The sequence below is a fragment of the Engraulis encrasicolus genome, chromosome 20 (assembly GCF_034702125.1).
Source record: "Engraulis encrasicolus isolate BLACKSEA-1 chromosome 20, IST_EnEncr_1.0, whole genome shotgun sequence".
Lineage (NCBI taxonomy): Eukaryota > Metazoa > Chordata > Actinopteri > Clupeiformes > Engraulidae > Engraulis > Engraulis encrasicolus.
The window spans coordinates 38,744,428-38,768,741 of NC_085876.1; the positions used below are offsets into that span (position 1 = coordinate 38,744,428).

A 24,314-nucleotide genomic window follows, 5' to 3' on the forward strand; every position below is an offset into this window, starting at 1 on the left:
CCTTAACCTGTCATTAAAGACATATTTTTGAGAAATACCTTTTCCAGTTGGTTGCTAGGCTATCAAATTCATATAATGAATGAAAGAAAACTAGCTGTGCCCAGACCAAAACAATCCCTAACCCTAACCTGTCAGTAAGAAATGTTTTTTTGAGACAAAATATTTGAAATTAGAAAAATCCTGAGAAAACACAAGACTGTGGAAATAGCCTATAGAAAGCACTTCAAGCAATTCTGTGTCCAGGAGCACGGAAAACAATTCCGTGTCCAGGAGCACGGAATTTTGGCAAGATCCGTGCTCCTGGACACGGATTTTGTGTCCTTACCATCCGTGTCCAGGAGCACGGAATTTTTGGAGATCATGTTGCACCATGCACCATCATGTGTCCACTACAGGATTGTAAACCTCTGTGGCATTATGTGCTACCAGTAGTTTTCTCAGTGATTTTTGTCCCAGTAGCTTTGATATCATTGCCTAGTTCATCCCGTACAGGTCTAGGGTGCTTTCTTTCTGTTCTCATGATTATCAAATCCCTACAAAAGGTCAAATCTTGTATAGAACCCCAGACAGGCTGATGGATAGTCATTTTGTATTCTTCACATTTTGGAAGAAATGCATCAAACAGTTGGGTCATTAATACCCAGTCTCTTTCTTGTGGCTTAGCAGCCTGTAGAGTGGTGGCTTTATGTCACCTTTCATATGTATTCCTTGAAGCGTCACTAGGTGGCGACACCTGTATGAGTGAGTGGCACAGTTAATAAAGTCAGTCTAGTGTGTACATTTACCGGAGCTGCATGTGTGATTTATTGGCACGCTACATGGTGTCAGAAGCGGTTAATAATGGCTCAAGGACTCCGCCGTATCGATCCACTTGTGTTTGATGAACATATTGCCGACAACTGGCGCAGATTTGAGAAGGAATGGACAATCTACTGCAACGCAGGACTCTCGGACAAGTCCAAGAAAGTTCAAGCCTACACGCTACTGAACCTAGCCGGACCGGAGGCTGCGGAGAAGTCGGAATCTTTTGTGTATGGAGAAGGGGAAAGCCAAGAGAAGCCCGATGATCTACTGAAAAAGTTTCGTGAGTTGTGCTTACCAGCAAAAAACATAATTATGGACAGACACGCTTTTAACACTGCTAGCCAGGGAACTGATGAGTCAATACAGGCATATGTCTCCAAGTTAAAAATACTGGCAAAGAAATGCGAGTTTGGCGCGCTCCGTGATGATTTGATAAGGGACCGCATCGTCTGTGGAATACAAAACGATACCCTTCGCAAACAACTGTTACGTGAACAGAAGCTTACCCTTGAATTGGCCATTAGCATGTGTTTGCTTCATGAACAATCCGAAAAAAGCTCCAAAGAACTCAGAAAGGAAACAACTGATGTGTGCTCAATTCAGAAGGCTCGCTGTGGCAATTGTAATGGCCAACACTCACCTGACCGCAGTAAATGCTATGCTCTCAATAAGATATGCAATAACTGTGGAAAACTGAACCACTTTGCTAAGTGTTGTCGCTCTGCACCAGTGCAGGGCACGGCTCGCCACACAGCCCCCTCTCAGTACAGGCGAAGAGCAACTGGTAGAGTAAATGAACTGACCACTGAGACAGACAATCAGGTTGATACTTTCTACTGTGACACAATACTCACAAGCGCACAGAAGGGGGAAATCTTTGCCACGCTGGAAATGAAAAATGGAAATGCACAACTGAGGGTGAAAGTAGACACTGGCGCCAAATGTAATGTGCTGCCCAGGAAAATGCTACAAGCTGTGGACCACACAGTGCGTGTGGATCCATATGAAAAGGTCAATCTCGTGGCTTATGGAGGCGAGACAATCAAAACAGATGGCACTGTGACACTGCAGTGTACACGGGGACAGTTCAAGTTTCATGTGGTGAACAGGGATGTGAAACCCATACTGGGGTTGCAAGACAGTGTTGCTCTAGGCCTCATACAGCTTGGACCAGATGTCCACACACTGCAACAAGAAGCTCCAGAAAGACTGCAATACCAAGACCTGTTTGACACCAATGTCATAGGCAAACTGCCTGGGGTATATCACATGAGACTGGATGACACTGTTGCCCCCACAATATGCGCTCCACGCAGGATCCCCATTGCCATGAAAGATAAGGTCAAGGCGGAGCTGGATCGAATGACTGCTCTCGGTGTCATTACACCAGAAAATGAAGCAACAGAATGGGTGTCTGCCATGGTTGCAGCAAAGAAAAAAGACGGCACAGTGCGGATCTGCATAGACCCAGTGCATCTGAACCAGGCTCTCCTCAGACCCCGCCATCCCCTCAAATCCATCGAGCAAATCATCGCAGACATGCCTGAGGCAAAAATATTTAGCATCTTAGATGCCAAATGCGGATTTTGGCAAATACCCCTTGACCATGCATCCTCAAAACTGACGACATTTATGTCACCTCATGGCCGATACAGGTTCCTGAGAATGCCATACGGCATATGCACAGGCAGCGAGGTCTTCCAAAACGTGATGGAACAGCTGTTTGCAGGACAACCGTGCGAGATCGTGGTCGATGACATCCTCATCTGGGGACGCACATTACAAGAACACGATGAACGCCTGACACAGGTGATGAACAGGATCCGTGCCATCAACATGAAGCTCAATCCTGAGAAATGCAAATTCAGGGTCAACTCTGTGCAGTATGTTGGCCACCTGTTAACTGCTGACGGGGTTAAGCCAGATCCTGAAAAGGTCAAAGCTGTCTGCGAGATGGAGAAGCCTCAGGACAAGCAGACACTACAGCAATTTCTGGGCATGACCAACTATTTATCCAAATTCATTCCCCAGTACAGTGACATGACGGGCCCTTTGAGACAGCTGATACACCACGACGTGGAGTGGCACTGGCATGACGCCCATGATGCGGCGTTCAGAAAACTGAAACAGGCGCTGACCAATCCCCCCGTGCTACAGTTCTTTGACACCTCAAAGCCAGTGGTCATATCAGCAGACGCCTCCCAACATGGTCTCGGGGCAGTGTGCCTCCAACAAGGCCGGCCAGTGGCATTCGCATCCCGTGCCCTCACACCGACTGAGTCCAGGTATGCTCAGATTGAAAAGGAAATGTTAGCCCTGGTGTTTGCAGCTAAAAAATTTCATGACTTCATATACGGCCGCCCTGTTACTGCTGAAACAGATCACCAGCCCCTTGTAACCATTCTGAGAAAGCCACTGCACACCGCATCACCACGCCTGCAGGGTATGATGCTAAAGTTGCAGCGCTACGACCTGGATGTGATGTACAAGCGAGGCAAAGAGCTGTATGTGGCAGACGCGCTGTCACGAGCACATTTACCTGAGTCTGAGCCCCCGCTTACTGATGACTTACTAGAGGTGATGACGGTCCAGGTTCTCTCCTCACGTCGCACAGATGAATTACGAGATGCAGTCAAGAGCGACATCACCTGTCAACAGCTCTGTGAAGTCATCTTACACGGCTGGCCCAGCACCTCCAAGGAACTACCACAGCTGCTGCGACCATTCTTCTCCATGAAGGAGGAGCTGACATTGGATGACGGGTTGATCCTACGAGGGCAAAGGGTTGTGATACCTGCAGTACTGCAAAAGTTCTACACTGACCAGTTACACCAAGGCCATCCCGGAATGGAAGCCGCCAAACGCAGAGCTCGAGAGACTATGTACTGGCCCTCAATGTACTCTGACATCGAAAGAGAAGTGTCTCTCTGTACTGCATGCAAAGCTTTGACAGCTCACCACGCAAAGGAGCCAATGCAACTCCATGACATTCCTGAACTGCCATGGTCATTCACTGCAGCTGATATATTTGAGTGGCGTGGCAAAATGCATCTAGTCCTAGTGGACTCGTACTCCGGGTGGTTCGAGCTGGATTACCTCCCCAACATGACCAGCAACACCGTCATTGGGAAGCTGAAGAGACACTTTGCAACACATGGTGTGCCCCACACTTTCATGAGTGACAATGGGACCCAGTTTTCGGGGAGGGACTTTGCACAGTTTTCACAATCATGGGACTTTAAACACATCCGCAGCAGTCCCTACTATCCGCAATCTAACGGCCTTGCTGAGCGTGCAGTGAGATCCGCCAAGCACCTGCTGGAGAAGTGCCACCGTGATGGCTCAGACATTCAAGCAGCCATTCTGCACACTCGCAACATTCCCCGTGAGGGACTCCCGTCTTCTGCTCAACGCCTGATGTCCAGGCGTACTAGGACCTTCCTGCCAGCCACCACAGACATGCTCAGACCCGCCATCCAAGTCAACGTGGCTGCCACCATCACCAAACACAGAACGAGGGGGAAAATGTATCATGACCGCCATGCTCACCGTCTCCCTGCACTTAAGCCAGGTCAAACAGTCAGAGTGCAGACTGAACGTGGTTTTGATCACGTGGCAAGAGTGGAAGGCCCAGCCCAGCAGCCTAATAGCTATGTGATAGCATCACAAGGAAAGAGCTACATCAGGAACAGGCGGCATCTCCTCCGGGTAGATGAGGACCCACCGGCAACCCCTGAAGAGGACGTGCCACTGACCTCCACCTCTCCGGCACCTGATAGAGAAAATGACACCAGCGCACCACCTCCACCTCCTACCACACCAGTGGTCAATACTGCTGGCCCAGTTGAAAGACAGTTGGTAGTGACACGAGCAGGCAGAGTCAGCCAGCCCAATCAGCGCTATGGGGACTATGTCAGTCCTTAGAGTGAAAAATGAAAACGTGAAAATGTTATCAATGTGTTCTTTTGTTTAACTGAACTGGTTCTACTTGCTCTTATTGCCCTTAATGTCTATGTTAGGTGTTATCTTATGTTTTGAGATAGGCAGCTTGGTCAGATGATTTTGTATGCGTTTTAGTCCTGATCTGTTACATGCCTTAGTTGAGGTTAGTATTAGGTTGTGTGCAGCATAGCTACTTTATCTAGAAGAAGGGGGATGTAGAGTGGTGGCTTTATGTCACCTTTCGTATGTATTCCTTGAAGCGTCACTAGGTGGCGACACCTGTATGAGTGAGTGGCACAGTTAATAAAGTCAGTCTAGTGTGTACATTTACCGGAGCTGCATGTGTGATTTATTGGCACGCTACACAGCCCATTTAATCTTTGTTCAGGTCTAAGATCTTGTCCCTGTTATCATTTGGCTGCTCTTTGGTCTTTCCCATGCTGGTGAGGTTGGAGTGTGACTGATTCACTCATACTATGGACTGATTCTGCTGATTCAATGTGTATTTTATGCATGTTAGTATGTAGAGGTGTCTTTAATTCAGATGACAAGTTGATCGGAAGTGCCCATCTGGTCTGTGGGCCCGGAACTGTTATGTGTTGGCAGGGGATCAAATACTTATTTTGCTTGATGAAATGGAAATAAATTAATATATATTCTCTTAAGTCAATTTCTGGATTTTCTTTTTGATATTCTGTCTCTCCATATTAGAATACATATTATCATAACATTTATTGACTGATCATGTCTTTGTTAGTAGGCAAACCAACAAAATCAGCAAGGGATCAAATACTTATTGGACTCACTGTATGCTTAACAGCCAGTCGTCCTGCAAGGGACGCTTGGACAAATGAGGTTGCTGGTGTCCGAAATACACCCGGCAGAGAGAATGTGCACTCTAATGTTGGATAAAATGGCCATGAAGAGGCATCTGGACTATGCGGTCAAAACAGATGCTATTTATGGCATTTATCAGACACGACAGGAGAGGCAGCCAAACAAGCCATGGGGTTCATGACCAGGGACATCATGGGCAAGTGGAATATGGTAAGCTATACCCTAATTAATAAATGTCACAATAGATGCCACAAGTACAACAAACTGCATATTTGAACTATTTACTTAGATATCGTGACGTTTTTGTGTGAACAGACAGACGGTCTACTTCTTCTCTGCTAGTCCAATGCCATCTGACAGAACTGTACCTCTTGTGAGGGAAACAATTGAACACCTCACCTCTATCGGGCTGACAGTCAGTATTGAAAACTACACTTAACATGGGAGCGTACCTATGTTCCCCGGGTCCTATGTTCCCCGGCCTTTGTATGGGCCCGGGGCACTTAGGGCCCTTTTTCTAAAAAAAAAGGGTTCTATGTTCCCCACATTTTATCTAATCCTTCCCAAAACCATCCCCAAATGTACCCTGTCTGTAATGCAATGTTTTCTAATTGTGCCCTTCCCAAAACCATCCCCTAAACCTGTCAGTAATGCAATGTTTGAGTTGTAAATTTGTGCCCTGACCAAAACTATCCCTAAACTAAGGAGCTGTTTCCAGGTAACAGAATATGTTTATATGTGGATATTTTTTTTCTCCTGGTTACATTGGTTTTGGCCTTCAATTTCCACGTAGCAGATATTTAAAATCCAGATATAAAAAAGCAGGCTTTAAAAATATCCTATTTAGGGGGCTTAAACGCATTTGCGACAATGGAGGATTTATTTTTATTCACATGTTGCTTTTACACCTAAACAGGAGAAAAAAATACCCTGCTAAAAATATCCTGCTACGTGGAAACAGCACTTAACCCGTCACAGAAGCAACAACAACCTGCGCTTTGCCTTATGGCAGCAATCTACTTGGAAGCAGCGGGGAACATAGAACCCTTTTTTGAAAAAAGACTCCCAAGTTTCCCGGTTGCTGGGAACATAGGACCCGGGGAACATATAACCCTCTTAACATAATGGCATCATTGCTGCATCACTCACAACTTTTCTCTCATGTCAACATGTCTATTTCTAAGTTATGTGACCAGGCTAACCCAAATGTGAAGGCTCTTCACCTTCTTGGGGCTAATTTCCAAGGAGGAGGAGAAGAAGAGTCACACACTGCAGACAGGAAGGTGGCAGTGATATTTAAAGTTGCTAAAACTATGTCCAAACTTTATGTCCTTATGTGCATGGGTGCGTCTGGCTCCTTGCCTTGTCATCGCGGAACACTGACAGTTTCTCAGACCAATTGAGCAGCTGCCCATACTTTTTTAGTTTTTAAAACCTTGTGAGAAGGGGCGAGTTAGCCTTCTCACAGTCAGCCACATTAAATAAAATCCATCCGAAACATCCTCATGAAGTATGGCTGGTCTGAAGATAATAGTAAATACTAAAAATCAAATCTGTGTCAACATTTAAAGCAGTATTAACTCATTTTCATCTATAGCCACTCTCTCACTGAGAATAAATAACAAATTACGTCACCATTCACACCAGCTCTTCTTAACAAGCTTGTGGGCTTGTATACTTATATTAATTAGTGGTGTACTGTTCTCCCCAACGCCTTGCCAGATAAACAGTCAGATAACTCCACTCCACAAACCACGCAGACAAGTTCTTCCTTTTGACACTTTATGGCTTGTAGAAATGGGTAAAATAACGATGCCTTCAAGGCAACCTTGAAACTTGGTGAGAAGTGTTTACATTCTCAGGAACACACCAGTAATAAGAACACGTCCAATAGTTATGACGTCAGTCAACCTTGCACAGATAATTACCTACATTTGCCAGAAGGTGGCGATAGAGGACCAAAAATAACAGAAATAACACTTAACCTGAATTTCACATTATGAAAATAGCACCAGTAAGCATGAAACAGAACACTCCCCGCCTGAATACCCAAGGGGTTTCACTTATTCTTTCCTTTCCTTTGTTGTTTGAAAATGTCCTTTCCTGAAAATTAAATGAACTCATTAAACATTACATTCAATTGACCAAGTTATCCCTTCTTCTTTTCCTTCTTCTACCTTTTTTTTTTTTTTTTTTTTTAAACAAATATACTTCTCAAAACATTTAAACTTAATATGTCACTCATTTAAAATCCAGAGGAAATAAGTGAGATCGGTTCGTCCATAGGCATGCAGCTAGTCGCTGATTGCGCCAGCTGCCCCAGGAAGTGTAGGACAGATTTGGACTCTGCCCTACCGCTGCGAGTCCTTCTGGTCAAAGTAGCCAGACGGAGGCGAGTGTGGGCCTAACCTCCGAGTCAGCCGTGATGCGGGTGTGAGCAGGAAGCAGTCTCCCCGCCATCCTCCTGTGCAGGGTCTGTGGGGTCTGCAGCGCTGTTGACTTCCAGCGCTGGGCCAGGATGTAGCGCTGCAACATGCCTGTTGCTTCCACACTCTGTGCAGCTCACGTCGTCATTGCAGTCCTTTGCCAAGTGTATGGCTTTGCAGCACTTGTAGCACACTCCATGCATTTTCAAGAGTGCCTTCCTCTCCTCGTATGGCTTGTCTCGGAATCCCCGACACATGTGTAGGGGGTGGGGCTTGTTGTGAAGGAGGCAGTGGTTGGCTGGGTCCTCTCTGCTGGTGGGCCTATCTGTGAGAGGGGACTCAAAAGGAGTGAGTGGGGCAGTGGCGGTCACTCCAGTCTTGAGAACAGCTACGGCTCTCTGTTCCTCTGACCTGGCTGGTTTGCTATGACTAGAGAGTTCGTTGTTGGGGGGTGCCAGCATGAAGCTAGGGTCGTTGCGCATTCTCGCTTGTTGACTCACAAAGTCAGCAAAGAAGCTGAATGGGGGATAGGGGGCTCTGCGCTGTTCCTTGTAATTGAAACCTATTGTGAGCCACTTTTCTTGCAAGTGAAACGGCAGCTTCTGCACAATAGGGTTAACTCCCCGGGGTGTGTCTAGGTAGCCAAGGCCAAACAGTTCCCCATCAGCTTTGGCTGCCTGTATTTCCATCAGGAGGTCGCCCAGCTCCTTTAGTTTTCGTCCGTCTTTGCTTTGTATCTTGGGGAAATCTTCCAATCTCTTGAGCAGAGAGTTTTCAATCACCTCTGGTGCGCCGTAGTACTCATATAGCCGATCCCACACCGCCCTGAGCCCCTACTATGGGTAATTCACGTACACAGTCCTTATGCGCCTAGCGTGGTCAGCCGAGTCTTTGCCTAACCACTTCACAAGAAGGTCGAGCTGTTCGCTAGCAGATAGGTTGAGGTCTCCTATTGCATTCATGAAGGAGGCTCGCCAAGCTCTGAAGCATTCGGGATGGTCGTTGAACTGCATAAGCCCAGTGGAAATGAGCTCACGCCTGGCCATGAATCTAACAAAGTCTGACATTCCACTGTTCTGATCAGACTGTCCATTCGCAGGGTTGCACTGTTGATGAGCAGGGCTGTGTGGTTTTACCGCTGGCTCTTGTTTGGTGTCCTCGTTTCCTAAATGCTGCCGTACCATCTGTGAATGTGTGTGGACAGGGGACTGCCACTGCACACCTTGCTCTGCAGAGCCTTGCTGTATGGGTGGGCTGTGGGACTCTACCATTTCAGTGGGCCGTGTGTAAAGTGGTGCATGGTTCTGTCGAGGGGGCACTGTATTTGGACCTATGGTGTGGTAAGAAGCCACGGAAGTCTGCAAGTCTGGAACACCGTCTAGGACTAGGTGCACCACTGGAGCGCTCTCACTCACTCCTTCAACATAGTTCTGGGTGCGTGCTAGTGAGTCATGGACTGGCACATCGATGTCACAGAGATCCTGTTCTAATTCTTGTTGCACTGCTGCCTCTAACACATCTGCTTTGGCTGTTGCAACTGCAGCTCGTTTGTCAAGGCGAACTTTTTCCAGTGTAATTTCCAAACGCTTAGTTTCCAATTCTAATTCGGCCTGTTTAAATTTCAGTTCGTTCTCTTGTGCAGCGAAAGCCGCTTCCACCCTGGCCGCCTCTGCCTCTGCGCGAGCGTTAGCTGCAGCTAGTTTACTAGCTGAGGAAAAACAATTCCCTTTATAAGAACAAGAGGCGTTAGATCTTGTTTTTATCGTTCCTGAGTTCGAAGCCCTTTCTGCCATTTTAATTTAGTCCTCGCAGTGCTTACTTGAGATGACAATCCAGTTGTGGTGATACTGTTGGGCGCGTAGCTCCCGCGTAGTCCTCTGATCTTTCAAGTGTGAAGATTAGCCCGCCGAAGACGCTATTTTACTGTACTGTTCTCCCCAACGCCTTGCCAGGTAAACAGTCAGATAACTCCACTCCACAAACCACGCAGACAAGTTCTTCCTTTTGACACTTTATGGCTTGTAGAAATGGGTAAATAACGATGCCTTCAAGGCAACCTTGAAACTTGGTGAGAAGTGTTTACATTCTCAGGAACACACCAGTAATAAGAACACGTCCAATAGTTATGACGTCAGTCAACCTTGCACAGATAATTACCTACATTTGCCAGAAGGTGGCGATAGAGGACCAAAAATAACAGAAATAACACTTAACCTGAATTTCACATTATGAAAATAGCACCAGTAAGCATGAAACAGAACAAGTGGGAAATTTCAAAAGTGGGGGCAAAATCTGAACATAACCTCTCATTATTGTATCTGATAATCTGATTTGCCTAGATAGCTAGTAGCCAATGATACATGGATTTGTTACCCTCTAGAGGTGAGACTATGCACGAGTCAGTATCGGACATGAATAGTACACTGTGCAGGAAATGGTCAAAAAAGGTACTGCAACTATGCTGCTTATTGAAATTGAGCTGCCTATAGCCAAATTTGTTCTTTACATGAAAGTTTACTAAGTATTAAATACATATTTTCTAGTGTGGTCCCAGTACAGTCATTTTTGCAGCTAAAAATGGTTATTTTTGGAAATTAAAAATGGCGGACCATGGAGAAGATCCCCCTTTTCATGTATGAAAAGTGCCATTTTTCCAGTCATAATGAAAACTTAGAATTTGATGCTGGTGGTAAGTATTCATGAAAAAGGTAACACTAGTGAATGGGCAGCATGAATTCTGGAAATAAACAACTAAAAATCTCACACAGTGTCCCTTTAATTTCTGAACTTTTGATATCAGAAAGTTTATCAGTGAAGATGAGTCTAGGTCTAATTGTGATACTAAGAGAAATTAAATTAACTAATTGTGGGCCTAAAAGTGACATAAACATGAAAACACATGTTTTGTATTTTCTGTCTGATAATGTGCTATATAAATCTTGTTATTGCTATGAAAATACATTGAGCCCAAATACAATGTGCCATGTGAAGTAAGAAGTGATGTCATCATAATGGTTCCCATGGTAGAATGACAACTACAAAATCTAGATGGCAAGAGTTGATGTCATAGTAGTTTCCATGGTGGAATATTACAGCTACAGAATCTTGAACTAGAATGGTCATTTGTCCAGCTACTCACAAGATAGACAGCACATGGATTTACTCATGTATGTGGTGAACATTATGGGCAGTAAAGGGCATTTTTGAAGACTCCAAAAAGGTAGGCCTAAATATTGAATGTTTCTGACCTGATTTTATGTATTGAATACAGAGTTTAGCCTGGATAACAAGGGTGTCGAGAAGTAGTTCATTACATTAGACTGAGAAAAAGTCAGATTTCTAAGTAGGTGGTTTTCAAAACGGGGGCTTGGGGTCTGAAGGGGATAGTGTGTGTGTTTGTGTGTTTGTGTGTGTGTGTGTGTGTGTGTGTGTGTGTGTGTGTGTGTGTGTGTGTGTGTGTGTGTGTGTGTGTGTGTGTGTGTGTGTGTGAGTGTGTGTGTGTGTGTGTGTGAGTGAGTGAGTGAGTGAGTGAGTGAGTGAGTGAGTGAGTGAGTGAGTGAGTGAGTGAGTGAGAGAGAGAGAGAGAGAGAGAGAGAGAGAGAGAGAGAGAGAGAGAGAGAGAGAGAGAGAGAGAGAGAGAGAGAGAGAGAGTATGGGTGGGGTAGTACAGTTTGGGCCCCCCTGGGCTAAAAGGGAGGGATGGAGAGAAGGATGTGCAGACTCTTGCAGATAACCGTCCTGGCAGTTTCAACCACTGAGAAAAAGCAAAGGAGAAGTGTTTTTTCCATTGTGTGACAGTTGAGGAAAGAGAAAATACTACTCTTTGGAACTTGTGTCTTTAAAATTAGATTAAATATGGTAGATGAAGACCCTGTGAAGTCAATTTGTGGACAAGTGTTAGCAGTTTCAGTAGTGTTGTTTGATTCGAGCAACAAGTGATGGGACTTATGGGACTTTGTTACTTAAATTATTAAACTGAGAAAATCTAGAAAACTTAATCTACAGCAGTGTTGTTTGGACAGTAAAAGACACTGACACTGTTTTGATAGCTGTTAAGTGTAGCCAATTAAAATAAAATGACACCACTGTGTGCTCAATATGAACATACCAATGATACAGTAACATACACTATCTATGGCCACAACATGGAACACCATGCTGGATAGACAAGCATGAAATTATGTCATAATGGTTCTCATGGTAGAATGACAGCTACAGAATCTAGATGGTAAGAGTGATGTCATAGTAGTTTCCATGGTGGAATATTACAGCTACAGAATCTTGAACTAGAATGGTCATTTGTCCAGCTATTACTCACAAGATAGACAGCACATGGATTTACTCATGTATGTTGTGAACATTATAGGCAGTAAAGGCCATTTTTGAAGACCCCAAAAAGGTAGGCCTAAATATTGAATGTTTCTGACCTGATTTTATGAATTGAATACAGAGTTTAGGCTGGATAACAAGGGTGTCTAGAAGTAGTTCATTACATTACACTAAGAAAATGGTCAAAGAGTCAGATTTGTAAGTAAGCTTAGGTGGTTTGAAGTGGGGGCTTGGGGTCTGAGGGGGATTGTGTGTGTGTGTGTGTGCGTGCGTGCGTGCGTGCGCACACGCGCGCAGGGGTGCCGCTAGGCATAAGCAGAGTAAGCAGAGCACTTAGGGCCTCAACCAGAGAGAGAGAGAGAGAAAATACTACTCTTTGGGACTTGTGTCTTTAAAATTAGATTAAATATGGTAGATGAAGACCCTGTGAAGTCAATTTGTAGACAAGTGTTAGCAGTTTCAGTAGTGTTGTTTGATTCGAGCAACAAGTGATGGGACTTATGGGAATGGGAATTATATTATTAAACTGAGAAAATCGAGAAAAATCTACAGTAGTGTTGTATGGACAGTGAAGGACACTGACACTGTTTTGATAGCTGTTAAGTGTAACCAATTAAAATAAAACACCACTGTGTGCCCAATATGAACATAAGGACCTTGGACCCATTAGACACATACACACTATCTATGGCCACAACATGGAACACCATGCTGGATAGACAAGCATGAAATGATGTCATAATGGTTCCCATGGTAGAAAGACAGCTACAGAATCTAGATGGCAAGAGTGATGTCATAGTAGTTTCCATGGTGGAATATTACAGCTACAGAATCTTGAACTAGAATGGTAATTTGTCCAGCTACTCACAAGATAGACAGCACATGGATGTTTACTCATGTATGTGGTGAACATTATGGGCAGTAAAGGGCATTTTTGAAGACTCCAAAAAGGTAGGCCTAAATATTGAATGTTTCTGACCTGATTTTATGAATTGAATACAGAGTTTAGGCTGGATAACAAGGGTGTCGAGAAGTAGTTCATTACATTACACAGAGAAAATCGTCAAGGGGTTTTCAAAGTGGGGGCTCGGGACCCCTGGGGGGTGTAAAGGGGATAGTGTGTGTGTGTGTGTGTGTGTGTGTGTGTGTGTGTGTGTGTGTGTGTGTGTGTGTGTGTGTGTGTGTGTGTGTGTGTTGTGGGGGGTGTACAGACTCTAGATGGCCAGAGTTGATGTCATAAGTGGTTTCCATGTTAACATGGGCCATTACAGCTACAGAATCTTCAGCTAGAATCTTCATGTGTCAAGTTGAAAACCTCAGGACAGCGGCAAGTGAGCTTACTCGTTTAAATGGTGAACATTATGTGAAGATCGTTTCGCTTCAGTGATTAGATTGGTCGTTGGTCCGTGAGTTAGACATGTGAGGATCAGTGGTGCAGGAGAGAGAATGTGTAAAGAGAGAAATGCTGCTGCTGTAGCAATTGATAGTGCTTTCCACTATTAGGGATCACCATTGAGTATATAGAATAGTATTTCAATGGGGATCACAAATCCAAAATAGTTCTAGCTTTAACTGGGATCACTTCGTGGGTGGTCTAAGGAAAGATTAGTACTAGGTCTAAACAATTCTGGTGAAGGTATACAAGTCTTTAAAATGATTTGAGATTTGAGAACAAGGGCTGAAGTCACTCTGTAGACGAGCAAGTGTCAGTAACTTGGGTTTGATTTGTGCCTGACCTGAAAAAGCTTGCAGGTTATTTCAGTAGTTGGTGCAAATGACAATACAGCCTCTCATCACAGAACCTCAATTTGTTTTGACATGCTCAATGTTATAGAGAGTTTTCTTGACAGTGATGGGATTTTATAGAATGATGTTTCACATTTTTTATATAAGGCCTAGTACTTTATGTGGAGAAAAAAACTTGTCCTTTTTTGCATTGGTGAAGTGCAGCTTGAAAAAATAAATAAATAATTTGTTAATCAATCAGTGTGTAGGCCTATTTAACAAGGACATGAGTAAAACATGGAAAGACATGATAGCCCCAACACTGATAGCTGAAATGCATGAAGTGATGTCATAATGGTTCCTATGGTAGAATAGGCCTATACTGTACAGCTACAGAATCCTGAACTAGAACTAGTCAAGGTAACAATTTCAGGACAGCAGATGAGCTTATTACTTCAGATGGTAAACATCATGTAAACAACCTTTTCAGTGGACAAGATTCCATAATGGTAAATATTACACGTTACACATTTTTTGTGTAATCTACTATGTAATCTGTGTATTTGTTTAATCTAAGCTTACTATATTATCTTATATCGATAGATGTAGATGTAGATAATTTTGTGTGGAGTGTGGAGAAAATGCTGCTTTGCATGAAACTTTTGGAGATGTTTACTGAGACTGTTATGAGGCCAAAGTTTTGTTTAACTGACCTGATTTTTCTGGGATAACTGGAGTTCTTGAACCAGAAGGGATTTCCTCCAAGTAAAAAAAATAAATGATATTAATGTCCCAAAAAATGTTGGTAAATTACAAACTTTGCCACACTTTTTTTTCGATCTGTGACCATGCAGTCTAACTTAGTTTGCAGTCCATGTTATCAATACAGTCAATGCAGCTAAAGCAGCTTTTTGTGTCTTCAATGTAGAAGTGAACTGATGAATGAATGAATATACTATGTGTTACAGAGCAAAACTATGAAGGACTGGGCACAGTCAGCACAATGGACTGACACCCGCCCCTTTAGCCAAATCCTGTCAGGTGGTACACAAGACAACAGTGACCTCACTTTGAGGTATGACCCCTTTGTGACACAACACAACTACAAATTACTGTTTTGAACCCATTTATTTATGTGTATAAATATATAGTTTTGTTGCAAAATGGTGCATCCACCATTTTTTACTTTTGCATTTTATTATTACTCACTTGCTTACTTAGTTTACTTTTATTTTTCAGGACATTGCACATTAATGAACATATACACAAATACACACATATATGTAAATGTGCCAGATTGTAGCCCACAGGCTAATTTTCATGTGGTGTCCAAAGCAGGCTAGATGTTTTCAAGCAAAAGAATTTAAAATCACAAACATATATCTAATACCAAAACAGGAAATGACTGTTCAGAGGTCTATCGCCTATGTGTCAATTCTTGCCATTCAAATATTTTGAGAACATATTTTTTAAACCTATATAAAGAGCATTTTGCAATGCAATGCAATGGAATGCCCAATACAAAAATGACAATTTTCCAACATTCTACAGAATATACACCGTTTTGCAACGAAACTCTTATTATTACTGTGTATTGTATGTGTATGTATTAATATTCTGGATGTAAATCACAGCCTCCATGACGATACGATTCGATATCGATTTCTTAAGGCATCTATTCCATTATTTTGCCCCACGATACGATTCAATTAATTTACATGAATTTTTTTTCCAATTACCTTCCCACCTCTATTATGTTATGGAGCTAGGGCATTGGGAACTTAAGAATGCCCCACAATATCATGCGTTTCGATTCAATCATCGGCCGTAGGATTCATGCATCGATACGTATTGATTATTATTTACACCCCTAATTAATATCTAATTATATTTTTGTTTTTATGACTTTCCCAATGTTGTTTTCGATGCCATGATCGTTTCTTCCCAATTTAAAGTGTTGCAGGTCCACGTACCTCTAGGAAAGGCAAAAAGGGTGGATCAGGCCGTGCACGTGCCTATGTAGACATCCCGAAGGAACCAGATTATGACAATCTGCCAAAGCCAAAGCAGGCCATGAACAAGAAACAGCGTGATCATATGGCCAGGAAGCGTCAACTGCGTGACTGTAGCCAGGCGAGGAATGGCCTGGCACAAGGACAGCAGAGAGCAGGTATCTCCAACACCGTCAACGCAGTGGACATTCCTCTGCAGTACCAGTCTGACAGCGGTGAAGAGACCCCAACATGCTGGTTTTTCATTGTCAAACTGTGTCGCTGCTGTGCTAAACGGCTATTTAAGAGAAGAGCGACAAGAGAAAGAGAAGAGGAGAGGCTGAGGGAACTCAGACTTCTGGAGGAGGAGAAACTGAAGGAACTGCAGAGAAAGTTTCAGGAGGCCAAGGAGCTGCAGAGAAAGTTTCAGGAGATCAAGAAGAGAGAGAAGAGGAGGCTGGAGGAGGCTGCAATGAAATTTGAGATGAGGAGAAAGGGAGAGGAAGAGGCTAAGAAAGAACAGCAACTGCTACAACAGCAGGTAGTGCAGGACAAGACATCTGATCAGTGGAATTGCGGGCTGACAAAGGAAGAGATGGAGGAATTGGAGATGCTCAAGCAGCTGGAAAAGAGCCTTTCTCTCCAGATTCTTGGACTTGAACAGTGGCAGGCCGGATATGAAGAAAGAACAGCAACTGCTAAGAAAGAACAGCAACTGCTTCCTGGACTTCAACAGTGGCAGGGCATGCCTGCACCATTGACCAGCAGCACTGATGATGAGGTAATGGAGAGGCAACACCTACGCACTAAACACCAGCAGATGACATCGAGAGAGATTGAGAGAATGGCAGACATGGCGAGGAAGAGAGAGAATGAAAAACAGGACGAATGGAGCGGATCAGTGGAGGATGAGAGTGTGGAACTTGAACTGAACTGGCAGTATCAGCTTAAGTTGCAGCGGAATGCAGCGGAAATGGAGCACAGATTTGATTTGAAGAGAAATGTGCTGCTCAACAGGCACAAGGAAACAATGAGGGAGCTTGACAATCAATGGCAGCTGCAGTATAATGCAAAGAAGAAGGAAATGGAACAATATCAAGAGAGACGAAGAGAAATGGCTAAGAGACGAGAGGAGGAATTGTCAAGACTGATTGAACAGCAGCAGAACATTAAGAGAGAAGCAGATAATTGGAAAGTCAAAAAATGCCGCATTGCAGAGCCAAAGCCACAGAGACAGAGCAATGGAGAGACCACCATGAGGGAACAATTGGAGAACGCGGTGCACAGGGCAAAAAATGAGCATCAGAAACAAACGCGATCAGATCAGGAAAAATTGCACAAGATGAAAGAGCAGCTTATGTCCATGAGGCAAAGATTTGAGAAGGGGAAAAAGATGGTGGAAGAGAGATATGAAAAAAGGTGGAAGAGAATGGAGGAAGAAAGGCAGAAGGAATGGGATGAAAGGGTGCTTGAGCTCAACAGAAGGCTGGGACAGGAGAGGCAAAAGCAAGAGGTGTTGAAGATGCACAAGGAACACAACATCCCTAAAGAGGCTCTCACTCGAATGAAAATACCATCCAAGCCTGGAAGGAAAGAAACAACCATGGTGGAAGAGACAGATGAGGAAACAGAGCTGGAAAAAGTAGTGTTGAAACCGCACATCACAAAAAAAACGCTCTCTCGAGTGGAAATACCATCCAACCCTGAAAAGAAGGGAACAATGATGGAGAACATCAGCAAAATGGAGCAGAACATCATGAAAGATTCACACACTGAGACGGCTGAGGACAGAAAACTGGACAAATTGGTGTTGAAGCTGCACAAAGAGCAGGACATCGCAAAAGAGGCTCTCACACAAAAGCAAATACCATCCGAGCCTGAACAGAAAGAAGTAACCATGGAGGAAGACACAGATGATGAAAGAAAACTAGACAAATTGGTGCCTCACAAGGAGCAGAACATCAGAAAAGAGGCTCTCACACAAACAGAGATACCACCGAAGCCTGATAAGACAGAAATAATGATGGAGAACATCAGCAAGATGGAGCAGAATACCGCAAAAGATTCAGTCACACTAGCGGAAATAGAGGTTGAACAGACAGAAACAACCATGGTGGAAGAGACGGATGAGGAAAGGGAGCTGGAGAAAGTGGTGAACAGTGAATGCGTTGAAGAAATCGGACATAATGTAGACAAAAGAGACCACAAAGAGGTAGATTTCCAAGACGGGCAAAACACTCTGGAGGATCATCAATCATCCATGAAAGACAATAGAATCCAGAAAGAACAAAACAACTCTACAGAGTATGAAGTAGAAAATGATAAAAGAATGGAGTGCTTAAAGGAAACAAGGCAGGACATCATCTATAAAGGTGAGCAGCTCTCAGGTCAATCGAACAAAAGAGCAGAAGCATCTGAAGCTAAATTAGTGACTAAAACAGAACAAGCAATCCCAGGAAGTCAAATAACAACGTTTACTGAAAGTGAAGAAAGCACAAGACATGCTCTGTTGAAACCTGAAAGCAGACTTGCTGAAATTGACAAAAAAGAGTCAGTAAAGAGACTAGGTGGTGAAGAGAATAGAAGCTTTGAGGAAAATGCACAACCAAAACAAGCCATGTGCCAGCAAAAAAGTGGGATGGAATGGCTGACAGATTTCAGAAACAAACAAGAACAGGAAATAAATAGCTTGGCTGATGCTGACAAAGGAAGCAAACCAGCAGCAAAACAGGTCATGAGCGAGGGAATGAATTGGCTGCTGTGTGACGTAAAGGCAGAGAAAGACCTTCACTCAGGACCACAGGTGAGACCTGTGGAAGGAAGACGGCAAAGGGTATGTGAGCCAACAGCAGAAAAGGCACAGCTTGGACCTGAACGCAAGGACCTGATGGATGACTGGTTTGGAAACATGGCCGTCAAGAGCAAAGAGAATGGAAGGGTTGAGATCAACAAGAGACATCAGCAGACAAGAGAGGAGAGCATGCACATTTTGGAGAGTCTGACTGATTTATCAGAGAAGAAAGATGAGACAGATTGTCATTCAGGATGCCAGGATGCCAAGAGACCTGTGGCAGGAAGAAGGCAAGGGGCCTGTCAACCAACAGCACAGCTTGAACCTGAACGCAAGAACCTGAAGGATGACTGGCTTGGAGATTTTGGTGTCAAGAACAAAGAGAATGAAAGAGCTGAGATGAACAGAAGACATCAGCAAAGAAGAGAGGAGAGCAGACAAATGCTGCAGAGTCTGACAGATCAATCAGAGAAGAAGGCTGAGAAAGATCACCATTCAGGATTCCAGGTGAGACCTGTGGCAGGAAGAAGGCAAAGTGCATGTGAACCAACAGCAGAAAAGGCACAGCTTGAACCTGAACACAGCTTGAACCTGAACCTGGATGATGACTGGTTTGGCAACATGGCCGTCAAGAGCAAAGAGAATGGAAGGGATGAGATCAACAAGAGACATCAGCAGAGAAGAGAGGAGAGCAGACAAATGTTGCAGAGTCTGACTGATCAATCAGAGAAGAAGGATGAGACAGATCGTCATTCAGGATTCCAGGTGAGACCTGTGGCAGGAAGACGGCAACGTGCATGTGAACCAACAGCAAAAGAGGCACAGCTTGGACCTGAGCACAAGGACCTGAAGGATGACTGGTTTGGAGATATGGGCGTCAAGAACAAAGAGCATGGAAGGGCTGATATGAACAGAAGACATCAGCAGAGACGAGAGGAGAGCAGACAAATGCTGCTGAGTCTGACAGATCAATCAGATAAGAAGGATGAGAAAGACGGACATTCAGGATGCCAAGTTGCCAGGACACCTGTGGCAGGAAGAAGGCAAAGCGCCTGTGAACCAAAGACACAGCTTGAACCTGAACGCAAGGACCCGGATGGTGTCTGGTTTGGCAACATGACCGTCAAGAGCAAAGAGAATGGAAGGGATGAGATCACCAAGAGACATCAGCAGAGAAGAGAGGAAAGCATGCACATTTTGCAGAGTCTGACTGATTTATCAGAGAAGAAGGATGAGAAAGATCCTCCTTCAGGATGTCAGGGGAGGCCTGTGGCAGGAAGAAGGCAAAGTGCATGTGAACCAACAACAGAAAAGGCACAGCTTGAACCTGAACACAAGGACCTGAAGGATGACTGGTTTGGAGATATGGGCGTCAAGAGCAAAGAGAGTCAAAGGGGTGAGATGAACAGAAGACATCAGCAGAGAAGAGAGGAGAGCAGGCAAATGTTGCAGAGTCTGACCGAACAATCAGAGAAGAAGAATGAAAACAAAGACAAGAAACTCATACCAGGGTCTAGACGTGCTATAGGGAGCGCAAATCCTGACGAAGGATGTCTTTTAGAGGTAAATAAACCAGACACCAAACAGACAATAAGCCAGAGAAATGAGGAGATGGACTGGCTGTGTGGATCCAAGACAAAACAAGTGGATTCAGAAAATGTCACAGCAGCTGCAGAGGGAACAATAAGGCAAAGGGCACGTGGACTACCAGTTAGAAATACAAAAACACCTGCATACAAGAAACTGGACGATGACTGGTTTGGGAGTACTACCAAAGAGGACAAATGGGACATTGACAGGAGGCATGAGCAAAGCAGACAGAAGCTGCAGAACCAGACCAATCAAGCAGAGCAAAGAGAAAAAGAGGACATCATGGTAGCACCAACAGTGAGAACTTCTGTAGGAAGGAAAGATGCTGGAGGCCTATTCCTTGGACAGGTAGACAAACAAGAGATGGAGCAAAAGACACGTGAGGAGAGTTGGAATGAGCTCAGACGCGATAATCATAGAAAGTTAATGGGAAATCAGCTCAAGCAAGAAACAAAGATTCATGTGAGCCAGCCAAAAGAGCAGGGCAACCGACTGGAAAGACACAGAACCCAACCAGAGGGATTGCTTAATGATGTGAGTCAAACACGATCAAATAAACTTGAAGACACACTGGCTTACAAGGAGACAAAGGCACAAGGAAAGGCAGACACTGTACAGCTAAACAACACAGAGAGCCACGTCAGTGTGAAATGCCAGAATAAAACTGACAACTGGTTCAAACAATGGATGCAGACAAAGAAAAGCGATAAAAAAGCTGATCCGGCAGGAAATGAGAAGGGTGGCGTGGAGCTGTGCGAAGTAAGACGTCCCACCAGAGAGAACAACGGGAACATAGGCAAAGTGGAGACTGTGGCCACCAATGGATCCTTGAGAGAGCTTCAAGTCAGCCAACTCACAGAAAAGGAGGAAGTAAAAAACAATGGGACAATGGGACAATGGGAATCGAGCCTGTGGGACAGCATAACAGGTGAGCTGCATGTACAACCAAGCCGATCATTGAAAGAGGCGAGCCAGTCTGACCTTGGTGATCCAGCAAAAAGGAAAGTGGTCTCTCCTCATCAACAAGCCACCACAACAGCAGGACGTCAAAGGCCATCTATTGATAGATTTCAAAACAATTCCAAGTTCGAGATGGATGATGATGGATTGGAATCTATCACTTTGGAGGAACCTAGATCAGAGAGAACACCACCTCAGATGACGTGGACAACAGCAACACCACAGAGAGGAAATACACTGGGCAAAAGTGAGATGCCAAAAGAGTTGCTGAATAACCCCAGAGACTTGGTGAAGGAGGGCGAACAGGTTGAAAGTGCCAACCAAGAGAGGGAGAGGCGGAAAAATGAACAGGCTCACAAAGACAACGAGCTAAGTAAGATGAGGAAACAAATGGAGACGAGGGATGGCAAAACAGAAGGCCAAGCAACTTTTGACAGCAAGAGGCCCTCTGAGGTCCCCCTCATTTCCCATTCATTGGATGCTGTTCATGAGAAGAGGAATAACTCTGGTGTTTCAGCTAAAGAAAAAGCTGTGGAGGAGGACAAACTCCTGCGTAACACAGAGCACCAGGGGACCCTGGAGAAGAGCCCCTCTCTGGTCAACCTCTTGGCCTGTTCAGATGCCAGTGGCGAGGAGGGAGATAACAGGTCTGAGACCGCCTCCTTAGCACAATATCAAACACCAGAGGTTGACTGTGAGAACACAAACAACAAGAGTGTGAGGAGGAGGGTCCTTAAATGGGTCAATAAGAAAGCAAAGGACTACTACAGCAAGAAGATCGAAAAGACATACAAGAGAGAGCAGGAGGAGGGGGACAATCTATACGCACCATGTAAGATGACAAATTCATTATTTTTCATGGCACAACGTTAGATTGTACAAAGGATTTACAAGTGTTTTACACTTTTATATATGATTAGCCTATATATCAAAGAATCTTACATTGTTATGCCACTTCCAAAGAGTAGGTGGTAGCACCATATGATTAAAGTCTGTGGGTATACAGTAGTCTTGTGGTAGATTTCTTCAATAATATATTTTTGTAGGCCTACTGCTCAATTATATCACTATATTGTTTTATTAGGGTACAGCGTAAATGCAATGTGGCGCTCAGAAAGGGAGCAGGAGAAGAGGAAGGCATTAATGAAAGCTGAGGAGAGACGGCAGCGCTTTGAGGGTTCCTTGCTCAACTGGGAGGCCAAACGGGCCAAGAAGAGGGCTCTAAGGATGGAGGAAGAGGAGAAATGTAACAAGGAAATGGATGACATGTGGTTTGTGGACGACCTCATAGATATATTCTAACAATATCCCTGACAACCTCATGTAAAGGATGGTAAGGTATTGAACTTTTTTTTTTTAACCTCAGTAAACTTAACATTATGATGTGTCTTTACCATGAAGCTATGCAACAAGTCGATTTATGATCTATAATCCAACTACTGATTCTACTGTACAAGATAAACAGTGTACTTTTTTCATTTCAGTGGACAATTTGGCTTATACTGGACGATGAACCACAAAGGAAAAAAATGTTCATGAAGACAGGAAGAACAGAGACAACCAAACATCTAGAAAACCTGAAGATACATGACACTCTTCACATGGAACAAAACTGCTTTGAATGCAGTGGGATAGATTTATTAGCCAAAAAACATACACACGCTTCAATCTTAATATTTCCATCTTTTTTCATTTGTTATTTTGTTTTTATTACTATTGTTATTATCATTTTCATTATTATTATTACATATTAAAAATATAAAAATATTTTTCAGTCATTCCTGTTTGTCATTCTTAATTCATTAGTAATTTGCTGTAGGCCTATCATCATTTGCCATGAATTAAGCTATGTTAAGCTTACTTTCTTTTAAACTTTCTCACTTTAAATTTTCACAAATGCTCGAAGCCCACCTCTGATCCAATTAAAAATACACCTCAGATAAAAAGCCGACAGCAATGCACACATGGATATTATCTGGATTATGGTTGATTTCAAGGTCCACTTGGAATACCCTCAAGTCAGCTGCGGTATCAAGCTTGAATGATACCACAATTGCAATATGTCTGTGACCTCTGAGCATGAATAAAACCATTTCATAAGTGCCCTATCTGAAATTAGAATTCAGTAGCCTGATAAATGTGGATGAAAAAAATATTTCTACGGTTCTAGCCATTAGGATTGAGAAAGTGCTCCCTAGCTTAATGCATGGGGATCAAGTGGGTTTTGTGAAGCATACAGTAGATGTGCAGCTGACAATTTGCGATGGATTTTGCATATATTTTGGAAGAGCAGAAATAACCCAGATCCTGTTGTGGCCTTCTAATTGGACGCAGAGAAAGCGTACGAAAAAGTTGAGTACACCTATCTGTTCTATACGCTAAGGAAATTTGGTTTTGGTCAGTCATTTATGCAGTGGCTGGAGCTAGTGTACACTGACCCTATGGCTACTGTTCTTACGAATGGGGTGATGTCACCATACTCTTTTGGTATTCGACAGGGCTCACCATTATCACCGCTTATTTTTGCTTTATTTGTTGAACCCCTTTCAAGTAATCCTGATGTGGCAGTGCCGCCTATGTGTTCGATTATTGACTCATTTTCTGAAATATCTGGCTATACCATTAATTGGTCAAAGTCAGAGGCTATGCCTATTTCTAAAATATGCCCCCCTGCCATTAGGAGCTCATGGCAATTTAACTGGATGCCCATGGGTATGACATATCTGGACATTAAACTGACCCCATGGTTTGGACAACATTATACATATAAATATTGATCCAATTATACAAAATATTGAATTGGGCAAAAAGGTGGAATGGTACCACTACGCCTTCTCTCTCTCCCAGTTAGCTGTTAGACTTTCCCAGATGAGAGGCCTTCATGGGTGAACATGGAAGAAGGGCTTGTGGCCCCAAGTA

General features: G+C 43.8%; 3 protein-coding genes across 4 annotated transcripts; all 3 read left to right on the forward strand.

The window, feature by feature from the left end:
- Positions 1-840: 840 nt before the first annotated feature.
- Positions 841-4,728, forward strand: LOC134436027 (uncharacterized protein K02A2.6-like). Its single transcript, XM_063185056.1, has 2 exons — positions 841-1,031; positions 2,121-4,728. The coding sequence occupies exons 1-2, from the start codon at positions 841-843 to the stop codon at positions 4,726-4,728; spliced, it is 2,799 nt and encodes a 932-aa protein (XP_063041126.1).
- An 8,493-nt stretch (positions 4,729-13,221) lies between these two features.
- LOC134436028 (trichohyalin-like) lies at positions 13,222-18,612 on the forward strand. Its single transcript, XM_063185057.1, has 4 exons — positions 13,222-13,289; positions 15,032-15,138; positions 16,019-18,426; positions 18,578-18,612. Exons 2-4 carry the CDS (start codon positions 15,041-15,043, stop codon positions 18,610-18,612), a joined length of 2,541 nt encoding a protein of 846 aa, XP_063041127.1. The 5' UTR covers positions 13,222-13,289; positions 15,032-15,040.
- LOC134436608 (trichohyalin-like) lies at positions 18,579-23,129 on the forward strand. 2 transcript variants are annotated; one of them, XM_063185906.1, is made up of 3 exons: positions 18,579-22,227; positions 22,480-22,728; positions 22,880-23,129. In XM_063185906.1, the coding sequence occupies exons 1-2, from the start codon at positions 18,672-18,674 to the stop codon at positions 22,695-22,697; spliced, it is 3,774 nt and encodes a 1,257-aa protein (XP_063041976.1). In that variant the 5' UTR covers positions 18,579-18,671; the 3' UTR covers positions 22,698-22,728; positions 22,880-23,129. The 2 variants fall into 2 exon arrangements, with proteins under 2 accessions (XP_063041976.1, XP_063041975.1); XM_063185905.1 differs by having other exon boundaries at positions 18,580-22,227; positions 22,480-22,733.
- Positions 23,130-24,314: the final 1,185 nt, after the last annotated feature.